This window comes from Salmo trutta, chromosome 16 (assembly GCF_901001165.1).
Source record: "Salmo trutta chromosome 16, fSalTru1.1, whole genome shotgun sequence".
NCBI lineage: Eukaryota > Metazoa > Chordata > Actinopteri > Salmoniformes > Salmonidae > Salmo > Salmo trutta.
The window spans coordinates 22,054,314-22,067,324 of record NC_042972.1 but is presented as its reverse complement, the minus strand read 5'-3'; the positions used below and the strand labels follow the sequence as shown (position 1 = coordinate 22,067,324).

General features: G+C 44.0%; 1 protein-coding gene across 1 annotated transcript; it reads right to left on the bottom strand.

Moving 5' to 3' along the window:
• Positions 1–269: 269 nt before the first annotated feature.
• Positions 270–12,358, bottom strand: LOC115150315 (zinc finger and SCAN domain-containing protein 5B). The gene is made up of 2 exons (XM_029693474.1): positions 11,957–12,358; positions 270–1,715 (listed from the first exon to the last, which is right to left on the bottom strand). Exons 1-2 carry the CDS (start codon positions 12,141–12,143, stop codon positions 826–828), a joined length of 1,077 nt encoding a protein of 358 aa, XP_029549334.1. The 5' UTR covers positions 12,144–12,358; the 3' UTR covers positions 270–825.
• Positions 12,359–13,011: the final 653 nt, after the last annotated feature.

Sequence of the window (13,011 nt, the reverse complement as noted above, 5' to 3'; positions counted from 1 at the left end):
GTTTAGATATCAGTTAGTATCTCAGAGGCACTGCTTTAGGTTGAAATTGGTAGTCACACGGTGCTTCCCATCCCATACACACACAAATGCTACCCGCCCCACACACAGCTACCCACCCCACACACACACATAGTGCTACTCACCCACCCCACACAGCTACCCATCCACAGTGCTACCCCCCCACACACGGTGCTACCCACACACAGTGCCCCCCCCCCATCACACACAGTACTGCAGCCTGAATGGTAGAAGATAAAATAATCCTGATCTTAAAACATTTGACCAATTATTTATTAAAAACAGTTAACATTCAGTACAGAACACTACATTTTTACACAGTAATTTCATCAGGGATAACTGTCAAGACCCTAATAGGATAGTCATACAGCCCAGCAGTCATGTCCAAGTCCTAAGGGGAAATAGATGAGGATGATCAAATTAATTGATTGGTCTGCATCTACTAAAACAGGTGATATCCTCTGCTTCCTGTAAAAATGTGTAGTGTAATTACAAAACAACAACATCAGTCAACATATATATAGCTACTAGCAGTATTCATATCCTCATGCTGGCACTGAACCAAGCATGGCTTCAGATGATGACGCATGCAGCAACACAATCACATGGATCAGTGAAAAACAGTAACATTTTCATTACTCAAAGTTATTCCCATTCCCCACTGTATTGTAATGCATTGTTCAAACATCAATCACTGATTCTTCTAGTGTTTTAAATCCTGGCCAATAATTAAACTGCCCAGATTTACTTGTCACTCTCCTTCTGTGCTCAGAACTTAATTTCGAGAGAGCGTAAATGTCTCTGCTGTTAACGTTTTGACCGAGCCATTTTCCAGCCATGCGGTCTCTCCCCTGGGTGAATTTTAAAGTGAGTGTTCAGGTGAGCCGACTGATTGAAACATTTCCCACAGATGTGACAGCGGAAGGGCTTCTCTCCAGTGTGAATGCGGTGGTGCCTCCTCAACATGCTGATGGTTGTGAAGCCTTTTCTGCACACAGAGCAGCTGAATGGTCTTTCCTTGGTGTGCCATCGCATGTGGACCTCTAACTGACAGGAGAAACTGAAGCATTTCCCGCACTCTCTGCAACGATACACTCTCTGTATGCCCTGGGGTTGATAGGGGGATCTCTGTTGAGGCAGCTTTGAGGTGTTCTGGCCTCTAACATCAATGTGTAGACCTATACTTTCTCTTTCATATGCACTGCTTGTTCCCTGTGGATGTGGGGCCTTATATCCTGAGAGTCCTTCTCTCTGAATTCTATTGTTGATATTGGGTTGGGCACCATTTTCACTCGAAGCTGCAAGACAGTCGGAATTCACGTTGAAGATGGTCTGTAAGTCACTGGTTGGTTCTGATGTGCTGTAGTCTTCATTTTCTATTTTGATCTGCTTAGAAGATATGGTTCTGGCTAAAGAGTCTCCTCTGATGTCCACAGTTTGGGTATGTGGAAGATGTGAAGGCTGAGCTGGGTCCTGATCACAGTTACTTTTAACAAAGGGAGCAGTTAATATGGACTCTCCTTTGGTATCAGACTCCAGACCCTGAAGCTGGTCTTCCTCCTGGCTGATTCTGAGCTCCTGTTCCTCTTTAACCTGTGTGGGCTCTGGGTCCTGGCCCAGACCGGGGCTCCACTCCTGCTCACAGTGCTGCTGCTCAGGGGAAGATGCATCTTCAGTGAGATGGATAGCATGGTGGTCTAGAGGGAAAGGAAAGGAAGAAAGTCAGCTGAAGGGAATTCTATCTTAGCACCACAGTACATGTATGACATGTGTAGCCTGCATGTGAACCAGAATCTGGGTTTACAGGAGACGTTGAATATGGAGATTCTCCTTTAAGCCCAGGAAGCAGCCATTCAACTTGCTATTCACCAGCTTTGCAAGCCTAAATGTCAAAACACATTCGGTACTTACCAAAGACAAGTGTGGCAGAGCAACCATTGTCATTACTGCCTTTACATCCAGTATGTACTTCCAAAAAAGTTCTAAATAAAAAGTTAAATGCAACTGAAAAAAAAATGGTTTGTCTGGAAAGAATCTAAGAATTGTTTTTGACCCATGTCCCAGATCTACTTCTGCACCGCTAGTAAAATCACTCAGTCTATCTAGAAATATAGAATCCTTGTCTACTTACATAAAATATTATTGCATTCCGTGTAATATATGGGTGAAACAACAGATTGATATGACGTTCAAACTGTTGTAGGTGACAAAATCAATTACCTTTCCTGCTGCTGGATCAGCCGACCTGTGTGTGGCAGTAATGAGTGATTTTATTGGAGGCGTAGAAGAGTGGATGATTTGGCCAAAAACAATACACTTACACGGAACCCAAACCGTCTGCACGCGTGCGCCATCGTGCACTATCGTGCATAAATTTATTTTGTCCCCCTACACCAAAGGCGATCACAACACGCAGGTTAAAATATCAAAACAAACTCTGAACCAATGACATTAATTTGGGGACAGGTTAAAAAGCATTAAACATGTATGGCAATTTAGCTAGTTAGCTTGCACTTGCTAGCTAATTTGTCCTTTTTAGCTAGCTTGCTGTTGCTAGCTAATTTGTCCTGGGATATAAACATCGAGTTGTTATTTTACCTGAAATGCACAAGGTCCTCTACTCCGACAATTAATCCACACATAAAACGGTCAACCGAATCGTTTCTAGTCATCCCTCCTCCTTCCAGGCTTTTTCATCTTTGAACTTATATGGTGATTGGCATCTACACTTTCATATTATTACCACGACAACCAGCAAAACATTTCATCTTTAAATCACCCACGTGGGTATAACCAATGAGGAGATGGCACGTGGGTACCTGCTTCTATAAACCAATGAGGAGATGTGAGAGGCAGGACTTGCAGCACGTCAGAAATAGGAATTACTTCTATTTTGGCCCTTGGTAACGTAGACGCTCGTTGGCACGTGCGAGCAGTGTGGGTGCAATAATTGAATAACATGGATTTCTACATTTATTTTGCGACGCTCGCGCACGCAAAATAAATGTAGAAATCCATGTAGAAGGTGTGGTCAGCCTATAATGCTGCATTTAGACAGTCAGCCCAATACTGGTCTTTTTCACTAATTGGTCTTTTGACCAATCAGATTGGCTCTGAAAAAGATATGGCCTCCCAAGTGGCGCAGCGGTCTAAAAATGTTTTTATCAAACTATTTGTCACAAGCGTCAAATACAACAAGTATAGACCTTACTGTGAAATGCTTACTTACAAGCCCTTAACCAACAGTGCAGTTCAAGAAGAGTTAAGAAAATATTTACCAAATAAACTAAAGTTAAAAAATTAAAAGTAACACAATAACAAGGCTATATACAGGGGGTACCGGTACCGAGTCAGTGTGCAGGGGTACAGGTTAGTTGAGGTAATTTGTACATGTAGGTAGGGGTGAAGTGACTATGCATAGATAATAAACAGTAAGTAGCAGCAGTGTGCAAAACAAATGGGGGGGGGGGGGGGGTCAATGTAATAGTCCGGTGGCCATCTGATTAATTGTTCAGCAGTCTTATGGCTTGGGGGTAGAATCTGTTAAGGAGCCTTTTGGTCCTAGACTTGGCGCTCCAGTACCGCTTGCCGTGCGGTAGCAGAGAAAACAGTCTAGGTGACTGGAGTCTCTGACAATTTTACAGGAGTCTCTGACACTGCCTATATACACTGCTCAAAAAAATAAAGGGAACACTTAAACACAATGGATCTCCAAGTCAATCACACTTCTGTGAAATCAAACTGTCCACTTAGGAAGCAACACTGATTGACAATAAATTTCACATGCTGTTGTGCAAATGGAATAGACAACAGGTGGAAATTATAGGCAATTAGCAAGACACCCCCAATAAAGGAGTGGTTCTGCAGGTGGTGACCACAGACCACTTCTCAGTTCCTATGCTTCCTGGCTGATGTTTTGGTCACTTTTGAATGCTGGCGGTGCTTTCACTCTAGTGGTAGCATGAGACGGAGTCTACAACCCACACAAGTGGCTCAGGTAGTGCAGCTCATCCAGGATGGCACATCAATGCGAGCTGTGGCAAGAAGGTTTGCTGTGTCTGTCAGCGTAGTGTCCAGAGCATGGAGGCGCTACCAGGAGACAGGCCAGTACATCATGAGATGTGGAGGAGGCCGTAGGAGGGCAACAACCCAGCAGCAGGACCGCTACCTCCGCCTTTGTGCAAGGAGGAGCAGGAGGAGCACTGCCAGAGCCCTGCAAAATGACCTCCAGCAGGCCACAAATGTGCATGTGTCTGCTCAAACGGTCATAAACAGACTCCATGAGGGTGGTATGAGGGCCCGATGTCCACAGGTGGGGGTTGTGCTTACAGCCCAACACCGTGCAAGACGTTTGGCATTTGCCAGAGAACACTAAGATTGGTAAATTCGCCACTGGCGCCCTGTGCTCTTCACAGATGAAAGCAGGTTCACACTGAGCACATGTGACAGACGTGACAGAGTCTGGAGACGCCGTGGAGAACGTTCTTCTGCCTGCAACATCCTCCAGCATGACCGGTTTGGCGGTGGGTCAGTCATGGTGTGGGGTGGCATTTCTTTGGGGGGCCTGCCACCTCATCAGCCACCTCATCAGGAGCATGCCCAGGCATTGTAGGGAGGTCATACAGGCACGGGGAGGCCACACACACACACACACACACACACTACTGAGCCTCATTTTGACTTGTTTTAAGGACATTACATCAAAGTTGGATCAGCCTGTAGTGTGGTTTTCCACTTTAATTTTGAGTGTGACTCCAAATCCAGACCTCCATGGGTTGATAAATTGGATTTCCATTGATTATTTGTGTGTGATTTTGTTGTCAGCACATTCAACTATGTAAAGAAAAAAGTATTTAATAAGATTATTTCATTCATTCAGATCTAGGATGTGTTATTTTAGTGTTCCCTTTATTTTTTTGAGGAGTGTATATACAGTATCTCACCAAATTGAGTACACCCCTCACATTTTTGTAAATATTTGAGTATATCTTTTCATGTGACAACACTGAAGAAATGACACTTTGCTACAATGTAAAGTAGTGAGTGTACAGCTTGTATAACAGTGTAAATTTGCTGTCCCCTCAAAATAACTCAACACACAGCCATTCATGTCTAAACCGCTGGCAACAAAAGTGAGTACACCCCTAAGTGAAAATGTCCAAATTGGGCCCAATTAGCCATTTTCCCTCCCCTGTGTCATGTAACTTGTTAGTGTTACAAGGTCTCAGGTGTGAATGGGGAACAGGTGTGTTAAATTTGGTGTCATTGCTCTCACACTCCCTCATACTGACTGGTCACTGGAAGTTCAACATGGCACCTCATGGCAAAGAACTCTCTGAGGATCTGAAAAAAAGAATTGTTGCTCTGCATAAAGATGGCCTGGGCTATAAGAAGATTGCCAAGACCCTGAAACTGAGCTGCAGCACGGTGGCCAAGACCATACAGCGGTTTAACAGGACATGTTCCACTCAGAACAGGCCTCGCCATGTTCGACCAAAGAAGTTGAGTGCACGTGCTCAGCGTCATATCCAGAGGTTGTCTTTAGGAAATAGACGTATGGGTGCTGCCGGCATTGCTGCAGAGGTTGAAGGGGTGGGGGGTCAGCCTGTCAGTGCTCAGACCATACGCCGCACACTGCATCAAATTGGTCTGCATGGCTGTCGTCCCAGAAGGAAGCCTCTTCTAAAGATGATGCACAAGAAAGCCCGCAAACAGTTTGCTGAAGACAAGCAGACTAAGGACATGGATTACTGGAACCATGTCCTGTGGTCTGATGAGACCAAGATAAACTTATTTGGTTAAGATGGTGTCAAGTGTGTGTGTGGCGGCAACCAGGTGAGGAGTACAAAGAGAAGTGTGTCTTGCCTACAGTCAAGCATGGTGGTGGGAGTGTCATGGTCTGGTGCTGCATGAGTGCTGCCGGCACTGGGGAGCTACAGTTCATTGAGGGAACTATGAATGCCAACATGTACTGTGACATACTGAAGCAGAGCATGATCCCCTCCCATGATAACGACCCCAAACACACCTCCAAGACGAACACTGCCTTGCTAAAGAAGCTGAGGGTAAAGGTGATGGACTGGCCAAGCATGTCTCCAGACCTAAACCCTATTGAGCATCTGTGGGGCATCCTCAAACGGAAGGTGGAGTGCAAGGTCTCTAACATCCACCAGAGTGGAAGAGGACTCCAGTGGCAACCTGTGAAGCTCTGGTGAACTCCATGCCCAAGAGGGTTAAGGCAGTGCTGGAAAATGATGGTGGCCACACAAAATATTGACACATTGGGCCCAATTTGGATATTTTCACTTAGGGGTGTACTCACTTTTGTTGCCAGCGGTTTAGACATTAATGGCTGTGTGTTGAGTTATTTTGAGGGGACAGCAAATTTACACTGTTATACAAGCTGTACACTCACTACTTTACATTGTAGCAAAGTGTCATTTCTTCAGTGTTGTCACATGAAAAGATATACTCAAATATTTACAAAAATGTGAGGGGTGTACTCACTTTTGTGAGATACTGTAGGTCCTGGATGACAGGAAGCTTGGCCCCAGTGATGTACTAGGCCGTACACACTACCCTCTGTAGCGCCTTATGGTCAGATGCCGAGCAGTTGCCATACCGGGCGGTGATGCAACCGGTCAGGATTTTATTTTATTTCACCTTTATTTAACCAGGTAGGCCAGTTGAGAACAAGTTCTCATTTACAACTGCAACCTGGCCAAGATAAAGCAAAGCAGTGCAACAAAAACAACACATAGGCTAAACAAATGTACAGTCAATAACACAATAGAAAAATCTGTATACAAATTAAGTAAGGACGTAAGGCAATAAATAGGCCAATTACGGCGGAGTAATTACAATTTAGCAATTTACACTGAAGTGATATGTGCAGATGAGGATGTGCAAGTAGAAATACTGGTGTGCAAAAGAGCAGAAAAACAAAAACAGATATTGGGATGAGGTAGGTAGTTGGTTGGATGGGCTATTTACAGATGGGCTGTGTACAGCTGCAGCGATCAGTAAGCTACTCTGACAGCTGACGCTTAAAGTTAGTGAGGGAGATAAGTCTCCAACTTCAGTGATTTTTATGTTGGCTTTGGGGATGACCAGTGAAATATACCTGCTGGAGTGCGTGCTACGGGTGGGTGTTGCTATGGTGACCAGTGAGCTGAGATAAGGTGGAGCTCTACCTTTGATTTTACCTAGCAAAGACTTATAGATGACCTGGAGCCAGTGGGTTTGGCGACGAATATGTAGCGAGGTTGCAGCGGTGGGTAGTATATGTGGCTTTGGTGGCAAAACAGATGGCACTGTGATAGACAGCATCCAGTTTGCTGAGTAGTGTGTTGGAGGCTATTTTGTAAATTACATCGCCGAAGTCAAGGATCGGTAGGATGGTCAGTTTTACGAGGGTATGTTTGGCAGCATGAGTGAAGGAGGCTGTGTTGCGGAATAGGAAGCCAATTCTAGATTTAACTTTGGATTGGAGATGCTTAATGTGAGTCTGGAAGGAGAGTTTACAGTCTTACCAGACACTTAGGTATTTGTAGTCATCCACATATTTTAAGTCAGAACCGTCCAGAGTAGTGATGCTAGACGGGCGGGCAGCGATCGGTTGAAGAGCATGCATTTCATTTTACTAGTATTTAAGAGCAGTTGGAGGCCATGGAAGGAGTGTTGTATGGCATTGAAGCTCGTTTGTAGGTTTGTTAACACAGTGTCCAAAGAAGCGCCAGATGTATACAGAATGGTGTTGTCTGCGTAGAGGTGGATCAAAGAATCACCCGCAGCAAGAGCGACATCATTGATATATACAGAGAAAATAGTCAGCCCGAGAATTGAACCTTGGGGCACCCCCATAGAGACTGCCAGAGGTCTGGACAACAGGCCCTCCGATTTGACACACTGAACTCTATCTGAAGTAGTTGGTGAACCAGGTGAGGCAGTCATTAGAGAAACCAAGGCTGTTGAGTCTGCTGATAAGAATGCGGTGATTGACAGAGTCGAAAGCCTTGGCCAGGTCGATGAAAACGGCTGCACAGTACTGTCTTTTATTGATGGCGGTTAGGATATCGTTTAGGACCTTGAGCGCGGCTGAGGTGCACCCGTGACCAGCTCGGAAACCAGATTGCATAGCAGAGAAGGTACGGTGGGATTCTAAATGGTTGGTGATCTGTTTGTTAAGTTGGCTTCCGAAGACTTTAGAAAGGCAGGGCAGGATGGATATAGGTCTGTAACAGTTTGGATCATGACTGCGGCCGCTTTCCAATCTTTAGGAATCTCAGACGATACGAAAGAGAGGTTGAACAGATTAGTAATAGGGGTGCTCTCTAGGATGCTCTCAATGGTGCAGAATGGTTGTAGAACTTTTTGAGGATCTGGGGACCCATGCCAAATCTTTTCAGTCTCCTGAGGGGGAAAAGGTTTTGTCATAACCTCTTCATGACTGTCTTGGTGTGTTTGGACCATGATAGTTTGTTGGTGATGTGGACACCAAGGAACTTGAAACTCTCGAAACCGCTCCACTACAGCCCCGTTGATGTTAATTGGGGCCCGTTCAGCCCACCTTTTCCTGTAGTACACGATCAGCTCCTTTGTCTTGCTCACATTGAGGGAGAGGTTGTTGTCCTGGAACCACACTGCCAGTTCTCCGACCTCCTCCCTATAGGCTCTCTCATCGTTGTTGGTGATCAGGCTGTTGTGTCATCAGCAAACGTAATGATAGTGTTGGGAGTCGTATTTGGCCACGCAGTTGTGGGTGAACAGGGAGTACAGCAGGGGCCTAAGTACACACCCCTGAGGGGCCCCAGTGTTGAGGATCAGCATGGCAGATGTGTTGTTGCCTACCCTTACCACCTGGGGGCAGCCTGTCAGGAAGTCCAGGATTCAGTTGCAGAGGGAGGCGTCTAGTCCCAGGGTCCTTAGCTTAGTGATGAGCTTCATGGGCACTATGGTGTTGAACACTGAGCTGTAGTCAATGAACAGCATTCTCACATAGGTGTTCCTTTTGTCCAGGTGGGAAAAGGCAGTGTGGAGTGCGATTGTGTCATCTGTGGATCTGTTGGGGCATAATGCGAATTGGAATGGGTCTAGGGTATCCGGGAGGATGCTGTTGATGTGAGCCATGACCAGCCTTTCAAAGCACTTCATGGCTACCAACGTGAGTGCTAAAGGGCGGTAATTATTTAGGCAGGTTACCTTCGCTTCCTTGGGCACAGGGACTATGGTGGTCTGCTTGAAACATGTAGGTATTACAGAATCAGTCAGGGAGAGGTTGAAAATGTCAGTTAAGACACTTGCCAGTTGGTCCATGCATGCTTTGAGTACACATCCTGGTAATCCATCTGGCCCCACAGCTTTGTGAATGTTGATCTGTTTAAAAAGGTCTTACTCACATCGGCTATCGAGAGCGTTATCACACAGTCATTCAGAACAACTGGGGCTCTCGTGCATGCTTCAGTGTTGCTTGCCTCGAAGCAAGCATAAAAGGCATTTAGCTCATCTGGTAGGCTTGCGTCGCTGAGCAGCTCGCATCTGAGTTTCCCTTTGTTGTCCGTAATAGTTTTCAAGCCCGGCCACATCCGAACAGTGTCAGAGCCGGTGTAGTAGGATTCAATCTTAATCCTTTATTGACGCTTTGTTTGTTTGATGGTTCGTCTCAGGGCATAGCGGGATTTCGGATTAGTGTCCCACTCCTTGAACTCTAGCCTTTTGCTCGATATGGAGGTTTCCTGTAATCCATGGCTTCTGGTTGGGATATTTATGTATGGTCACTGTGGGGACGACGTCATCGATGCACTTATTGATGAAGCCGATGACTGAGGTGGTATACTCCTCAATTCCATTGGATGAATCCCGGAACATATTCCAGTCTGTGCTAGCAAAACAGTCTGCCGTCATCTGACCACTTCCATATTGAGCGAGTCACAGGTACTTCCTACTTTAGTTTTTGCTTGTAAGCAGGAATCAGGAGGATAGAATTATGATCAGATTTGCCAAATGGAGGGCGGGGGAGAGCTTTTGGATGAGCATCTAAGGCACTGCATCGCAGCGCTAGAGACGTCACTACAGACCCGGGTTCGATCCCGGGCTGTATCATAACTGGCCGTGATCGGGAATCACATAGGGCGGCGTACAATTGGCCCAGCGTCGTCCGGATTAGGGAAGGTTTTGGCCTGGAGGGCTCCCCGTTGGAGAGTTGCAGTGATGAGACAAGATTGAAATTTGGGAGAAAACGGGGTAAACATTTTTTTTTTATTGTATATGAATAGATCTGAGGTGATTCTTTAAAATGTGTATTTTTTTACCAAACGCCCCTCAAGATTAGAGTGGAGTTGAATGGAGAGAGAGAACGCTCTCTGCTGAGTTTATAAAATGGTAAAATGAGCAGCACGGTAGTGCATTTTTAGATACAATGTTGTCACCAAATTTAGGTTGCTGTTACTCCCATCCCTATTGCAGAATGCAGCAATTTGACAGCATGTACTAATGTTGATTTAATCCACACTTACATTAGTACCATTGTTTTGGTGATTGGCATTTAGGCTCTGACAATGAAAAGGCAGCAGACAGGCCTACAGTATGTTTAGGTAAGGTGACCTAATTTGTCACTATGAAAATCATTTGGTCAAACAGATTGTGAACTCAAAAGCGTAAGTTTGATTCTAGAGGGGGGACAATAAATATAAAAACATTTTGGTTAGGGTGTAGGGGCAGATTTATGTCTTGCCTAGAGCAGATTTGATTATCAATTTACTTTATTTAGTCTGATCAGTTGAACAATTCTCATTCTTAACAGTGGGTTGAAATAAAAGTGGAATTAGTGTGCATGTCAGAAAGAACACTGTTATTCCCCACATTTACAGTATTTTATTGTTCCACTTCTTCCCAATTTTGCCAGTGTAATCACAGATTTTAAACCTGATGCCTACTTGTGTCTTTGAAAATGAAGGCTATATATTTTTTCAGCCATTCATGGACAGTTTTGAATAAGTCCTACAAATAAGCATTGTATATTAAAATGCTCCAGGCCTCAAATATAATTTGCCATTTTAGTATTGTGCACATGCAAGGTAGCGATAAAAGGGGACTGACAACTCATTAACAAATATTTTGTCAAAGTAGAGTAAGATAATGACAATGATCTTCAACTAGTAGACATAAACCACCTGAATATTGATATTCATTAGACCTTTTTTTTACAGGTTGGATGATTGACAAATTAAGAACATCCAGCATTTGGGAAACATAGATCAAGGAGAGCAAGCAGGATTTTCATCCAGCACTATTTTAAAGAGTTCACCAAAATACTAAATGTGTGTGTCCTTACCTTGAAAGCAGTCTACGACAAAACTGCAATCTATGATTTGGTTACCCACTGCCATCAACCATTAATATTAGTATTTCCTGTGCAGAGCATTCTCACTGACCTTCCCACTGTTTCTCCCATTGGCCTGTTTCCTCATCTAATTTCATTACTGAAATAATTTTTTTTAAAGTGTCAAACCACCTAAAGAATTTTAAAAAAGGCATACTTTTAATTCCATCCCCCCAAAACCTAAAAGTAACAATATCGTAGAATTTTGAGTGTTCCTTTATTGTTTAAAGCATTCTGAATACAGCTGACCTGTTGTTGTTTTTTTACCCTGGTCATAGGCCTAAACCATGTCGAAATACATAGAATTACAGGAGATTAGCTTTAAAACAGTAACATTTCACAGGCCCCGTCTAGGCAAAATCTCACTCCAAGCTTTCTTCAAAGTTGGCAGCACTGTGGTCGGCTTTTCATATTCTCAGGCTAGTGTAACGTTAGTATATTAGAACAATTCTGGTATTTTGTATAGATTTATTTGTGGAGTCTAGCAACAACCAAAACAATTCCCTCGTTTTGAGAAATAAAAGTAGGTTCATATCCTAGCGCTACTTAGCTAGTTACCTGTTTGAAGTAGAACGCGCTGAACAGCAATATCCAGCAGCTTTCGGAGACGATTGTTCTCCTCCTTGGAGCGAACGATTTCTGTCTGGTACTCAACTATAGTACCCTTCACAGCCCCAAATATCTCCTCGGCAGCCGCGGTTAATCTCTTCGTAAGAAATATATTCAACAATTCCAATTTTGACATTTTGTCTGCTGTGCGAGTAGTACCACAAATGAAAGACGTTACTTATCTTTCAGGTAGTATTATTATTTTTAACAATCCACCATCTTTGTTTATAGCTATCTAGTTTCACGAATGTGACGACACAGATAAAACAATGAGCCAGATATTTCACCGGATGTATAAATGTGAAGCATCCAGTTGGCGTTTCCACTTACTACCAAATCTGATAATGAGAGGAAGCCCAGTGGCCGGCAGTGGGAGGAGATGGATTTTGGACGACATTCTGCAAATGTTCTCATCGATGAAACATTTGATCTACAGTTTTATTTTTCCAAAACTAGAATCTGTTACGAACAGAGTGGACTAATCTTTGTAGACTTTACCCTTTGCCATAGTTTAAAAAAATGCGTGTTTTAGGAGCGCAAGGGCGTATTGAGCTATTGCACACGCGCACTTCAGAGTAGGCGTTCTCTTACGGAAACATGCAAGGACATGCTAGCTCTGCCTATATCCTTGCTTGTTCTGGCTACTTTGATTAAATTTGTTCCCATTGGAAACGCAGGCCATGGTCTATCTTGATTTATAAAAAAAATCTTCGGCTACGATTCGTCTGATATTTCTGCTCAGATAGCACTGACCAAACTTTAGAGCGCCGTCTACTGTATCGGAGGGGAAACCAATTTGTATTGAAAAACACACAGTTCAAGAATTATAAAATCAACAGTAGTTGATTGCTCCAGGTAAGTTTAGGGCACATAATGAACTGAAATGACTCTGGCACTCAGATCTTTCCAATGTAGCTGTAACAACCACTTTCTTAGATTGACATGTCTTTTGAATGTCTTCAGTCATCCTCACGCCATTTGCACACACTGTATATATACTTTAT

What these genes read in the sequence shown, in the direction of transcription:
- LOC115150315 (XM_029693474.1), bottom strand. Translation starts at nt 12,143, where the DNA reads ATGTCAAAATTGGAATTGTTGAATATATTTCTTACGAAGAGATTAACC. An exon ending in GCGCGTTCTACTTCAAACAG is followed by an intron (nt 1,716 to 11,956) that starts GTAACTAGCTAA and finishes CTTTCCCTCTAG; the next exon opens with ACCACCATGCTATCCATCTC.